The following is a 5,114-nucleotide window of genomic DNA, read 5'->3' on the forward strand; positions in this document are numbered from 1 at the left end:
CTGTCCTTTTCTCCTTTCCACTAAAGCCCATTAAGGCCCATATGGCTCCCTGGGGGTTCCGGTAACCTCCCGGTACTCCGGTAAAATCCCGATTTCACCCGGAACACTTCCGATGTCCAAATATAGGCTTCCAATATATCAATCTTTATGTCTCGACCATTTCGAGACTCCTCGTCATGTCCGTGATCACATCCGGGACTCCGAACTAACTTCGGTACATCAAAATGCATAAACTCATAATAACTGTCATCGTAACGTTAAGCGTGCGGACCCTACGGTTCGAGAATAATGTAGACATGACTGAGACACATCTCCGGTCAATAACCAATAGCGGGACCTGGATGCCCATATTGGCTCCTACATATTCTACGAAGATCTTTATCGGTCAGACCGCATAACAACATACGTTGTTCCCTTTGTCATCGGTATGTTACTTGCCCGAGATTCGATCGTCGGTATCCAATACCTAGTTCAATCTCGGTACCGGCAAGTCTCTTTACTCGTTCCGTAATACATCATCCTGCAACTAACTCATTAGTTGCAATGCTTGCAAGGCTTATGTGATGTGCATTACCGAGAGGGCCTAGAGATACCTCTTCGACAATCGGAGTGACAAATCCTAATCTCGAAATACGCCAACCCAACATGTACCTTTGGAGACACATGTAATGCTCCTTTATAATCACCCAGTTACGTTGTGACGTTTGGTAGCACCCAAAGTGTTCCTCCGGCAAACGGGAGTTGCATAATCTCATAGTCATAGGAACATGTATAAGTCATGAAGAAAGCAATAGCAACATACTAAATGATCGGGTGCTAAGCTAATGAAATGGGTCATGTCAATCAGATCATTCAACTAATGATGTGACCTCGTTAATTAAATAACAACACCTTGTTCATGGTTAGGAAACATAACCATCTTTGATTAACGAGCTAGTCAAGTAGAGGCATACTAGTGACACTAAGTTTGTCTATGTATTCACACATGTATTATGTTTCCGGTTAATACAATTCTAGCATGAATAATAAACATTTATCATGATATAAGGAAATAAATAATAACTTTATTATTGCCTCTAGGGCATATTTCTTTCAAATACAACAAGAAATATCTGGCCGTTCTATAATTTTTACACACATAACTCTTGAAGCTCGGAAATAAGTAGCAATAGTAGAGCCACAACCTCGATAATGGCCTTCCTCCCAGTGGCAGCCGACGCAACTGACGGCGACTGGCAAGGTCTAGCACAAGAAGAGAAGCCACCATAGGGGTTTGCTTGCGCCTCATCCGCAGCACCAACATGGAGCTCAGCCACCGGAGACCAGGGGCGAAACTAGGCCTGGGGCAACTGGGGTTGTAGCTCCAGGCGTGGCCCAACTAGCATCTATATTCATACTAGGAAAAAACTCAGAATATGGTGTTGATGTACAAGCCCATTAGCCAAACTCAATCGATCGTCAATTCAATCGATCGATCAGAACAGAAAACTAATCGCGTAGTACACGGTTGACGCTTCGATCTCTGATTTGTAGCGTGGTCGTTCGTTAATCAAGTCAATCAAGAAAGAGAAAAAACATCTCTCGCCTGATCGCGGCAACAGAGAAACCCTCGCGTCGCTTGAACGGAGAGCTCAAAGCCCCAAGCGCTGCGCCGCCGCCCTCGTCAACCAACAATTGGCGATTCCCCGCCGGCCGCCGGGTCCGGCGTCCTGACAAATGATAATCCGTCCTCCTCTTGTTCTTCTGGTCTTCTCCATCCGATTCTGAACTGCAGTGCACGCACTGAGGCCAACGCAACACCCACTGTGCCGAACAGGTAATCTGTAATGTGTAATCTGTATCATCTAATTTTGTTTTCCCTAATTCCTTCATATCAGCCAAACTCAGTGAGTTATATATTTACTTAGTCAATTTTATTTCATTTGTTGTCAGCAAATTAGAAATACAAGATGAAGAGGAGGACCCGTACAATTGAATCTTTCTTTCAGTCAACATCCAGTCAGCCTTCAGCCAACAACATCCAATCAGTACCAGTAAAACTGATCTGCGAAACAAGACGAACGATGAATGGATGAATCGCCGTTTGGTGTGCTATATCGAGTGTGATGTATTTGCAAGAATTGATGATATTAGGATTATACAGTGCTATCAAAAAATGAGGAAACGCAAGAGACTACTACCTCGTGTTAATGGTATGATATGTTTTTTTTTTTGCAAACTTTCATATGAACAATTGATTTAGTCTATGTCCAGTGTCTTGATTTGAAATCCTTGATTTTATGTTTGCAGATTCAGGTCCGTCTACTATTGCTGGTGAAGAAACAATGGCCTTGAGTTAAGTAAGTCCTCACTAATTTGGTACCCAACCATGTTTGTAACGATGCACTTTGTTAAACTATTTGTTTTATGGAATTTCCTCTCTTGATCATAATGAATTTATATTTTGTTTTGAATGTGATTTTATGGCATACTTATAATGCACATTGATGTATGTGGTATTTGACGTTATATTTAGTCAGTTAGTTTTAGGCCTAGGCTTTGCGAAATCCTGATTCCGCCTTTGCCGGAGACACAACAGGAACAACCAAAGAGTCCAAGAGGTTGCCATTGGGCCACCTTAGAGGAAGTGTGGCCTCTATACACCGCCGATGCTCTAAGCCAAACAATAGAATAGACACCAACTATACATCAGCCATCTGTCGTCCTAATAAAGTGTGTAGTACGTAGTATCGGACTACTCCCTCCGTCTAGATACATCCATACTTGCGATGAGTAATTTGAAACAGAGGGAGTAGCTAGCATGCATCCCTTGAAATGACCTCAATGTAGCTAATCCGACAACAAGGGGAACCGGCATGTGCGTTGCAGCTCTCAATTCAGGACTCTGAACCCCGTTTTGCCGCCGGCACCTCGTTGCTTTCTCCATCTATATATTAATTTTGTCTTGTCCTTGATCGTATTATCGTCGTCCATGGAGTCCAACGGTGACAGCACCACGCGACACCCAATGGCGTCACCTCACCGCCTAGCACGCAGCCCCAGCTCGGCCTCCCGCGCGGCCCCGGCCTTCTCGACCGCCAACTTCGTGCGCTCTCTCCGCAAGGCAGCATCCTTCGGTTACAGGAAGCCCAGCGCCGGCGTCGTCGACGCGGCGGGCACGATGCGACGACGCAGCGCGGACACTGTGGTGATGTCCCCGTGCCGGTCGTCACCCGAGCCGGGCTTCGCTGCGAGGGGTGCCTGGGATCAGCAGACGAGGCGTAGGCGGAGCACCGGGCAGTCGTCGCCTTCCGAGGGCGTCGGCAGAGGGCCGAGCGTGCCGAGGAAGACGCCGGCGACGCCTAAGAAGGAGGACGTGGCGCACCGGGCGCGCGTGCTCACCGCGCGGCTGATGCAGTGGCGGCTCGCGAACGCCCGGATGGAGAAGGCCATGACTCGCGCCACCCACGCCGCCGAGGTGAGCCACGCCGACGCATGCATGCAGTTTCTTTATATTACTACCACAACGTGCAATCATTAACCATACGTAGTAGCTAGTGATGTGATTACCCTGTCATTTTTCTCTGATGCGCGTGGCGTGGCCGCATGCAGAGCAAGCTGCTGTATGTGTGGCGGCGGGTGGCCGAGCTGCGCAACATTCACACGGCGAAGAGAATCGTGGCGCAGCGGTGGCGGCAAAAGGTGAAGCTGGGCAGGCTCCTGCGCCCGCAGCTGCCCCTCCTCGCCGCATGGGAGACGCTCGGCGGGCCGCACTCAGACGCTGTGGCGGACCTCGGCCGGGTGCTCTCCGCCGCCTCCACCTCCCTCCCATTATCCGACGGCGCCCGAGTACGCACTCTCTCACGTAACGCATATACATCTTTAACTTTTCCTGGCTTGTCTGGCAGCACGACAGGTCGGTTGGTAAGTTAAGCTACTACTACAAAAATGCAGGCCAACCTGGAGCTGTTGCACGAAACCATGCTTGCTTGCGCGCGCACCGTGGATGAGATCAAAGCCAGGGCTGACATGTTCTATGCCACGGTACATGCACTTATTCATCAGTTCCTACATGTATTTGCCGGTGCAAATTTCAAGTAGGGACGACTAACCGAGAGACTTTTGCGTGTCGTTTCGGCCCTAACTTCTGTGTGTGCCGCCGGTCGCGTTCAGGGTAGTGTCACCAGCAGCTCTGTCGACGAGCTCGCGAGGACAATGCAGGAGGAGTTGGCAGGGCTCGAGGAGGTCATGCGGCTGTGCAAGATTGTCACTAACCTCCAGGTGGGTAGACGGTCCACGTTCTTGAGCTCTGGCCTCTGGGCTATGCCCCACACTAGAACAAAGCTGGGTTATGTCCCACCACAACAAAGCCGTTTGATCGTTGTTTTGCCCATTCTCGATCGTCCGAGAAATTCTTACTTTTCGGATCCAACACTGGATCCACGCGGCACTCCACATTTTTATTTCTTCACGAACAAATTTCTAAAAGTTGTCTTCGCATGATATTTTGTTAGCCGAGCGGGCCATGATGGTTTTTTTATTGGTAAACTACAGTCTTTTATATGTGGTTTTGTTATTTCTCAACCATGAGATAATTTTTTATTTATAGTCAAAGTTTTTTTAAGGAAGTATGCTTCTATTGAAATCACAAAGTAATACAAAGTTCAAGTACAGCGTAACACACGCACAAATAACTAAAATAACAAAGAGCAACCTAAAACAAACAGTAAAACATGATGATCTCCAGAGCTCTGTATTATCATTCCTAAACCTTGTGAGAAGACCCCTGCAACACAAGTACCTGCAACCAGATCTAAGCAAGTCATCATTTTCAACCACGGTATGATCGCCATCACGTTAAGAACCATGCAAGATTCCATGTTCTGGACCATCTGCCCCCGCGCCGCTCCCTCCCCGGGGCGACACAGGCGGCGAACCCTCCCAGCCTCTCCTCGCCCCACCCATCCCATTCACCCCCTCGCCGTCGCCGGTGGCCTCCGGCAGGCAAAGCTTGCGCGGAGCCGGCGGCGGCAGGGCTCGTGCTCCTCGTCGGTTGCTGTTTTGATGGGGAGATCTCAGGCAGCTGGTGACTGTCCGGAGCTCGTCTTCACGGCGGCGTACTCGATCGTGGCAGC

At 48.8% G+C, this 5,114-nt stretch overlaps 1 protein-coding gene across 1 annotated transcript; it reads left to right on the forward strand.

The window, feature by feature from the left end:
* The first annotated feature begins 2,954 nt into the window (after positions 1–2,954).
* LOC147990876 (QWRF motif-containing protein 3-like) lies at positions 2,955–4,634 on the forward strand. The gene is made up of 4 exons (XM_087533030.1): positions 2,955–3,457; positions 3,592–3,828; positions 3,934–4,023; positions 4,153–4,634. Exons 1-4 carry the CDS (start codon positions 2,972–2,974, stop codon positions 4,480–4,482), a joined length of 1,143 nt encoding a protein of 380 aa, XP_087389156.1. The 5' UTR covers positions 2,955–2,971; the 3' UTR covers positions 4,483–4,634.
* Positions 4,635–5,114: the final 480 nt, after the last annotated feature.

Source organism: Triticum urartu, chromosome 1A (genome assembly GCF_056163025.1).
Source record: "Triticum urartu cultivar PI428250 chromosome 1A, HENAU_Tu73, whole genome shotgun sequence".
NCBI classification, from domain to species: Eukaryota; Viridiplantae; Streptophyta; class Magnoliopsida; order Poales; family Poaceae; genus Triticum; species Triticum urartu.

What these genes read in the sequence shown, in the direction of transcription:
- LOC147990876 (XM_087533030.1), top strand. Translation starts at nt 2,972, where the DNA reads ATGGAGTCCAACGGTGACAGCACCACGCGACACCCAATGGCGTCACCT. An exon ending in GCGCCACCCACGCCGCCGAG is followed by an intron (nt 3,458 to 3,591) that starts GTGAGCCACGCC and finishes GGCCGCATGCAG; the next exon opens with AGCAAGCTGCTGTATGTGTG. An exon ending in CATTATCCGACGGCGCCCGA is followed by an intron (nt 3,829 to 3,933) that starts GTACGCACTCTC and finishes ACAAAAATGCAG; the next exon opens with GCCAACCTGGAGCTGTTGCA.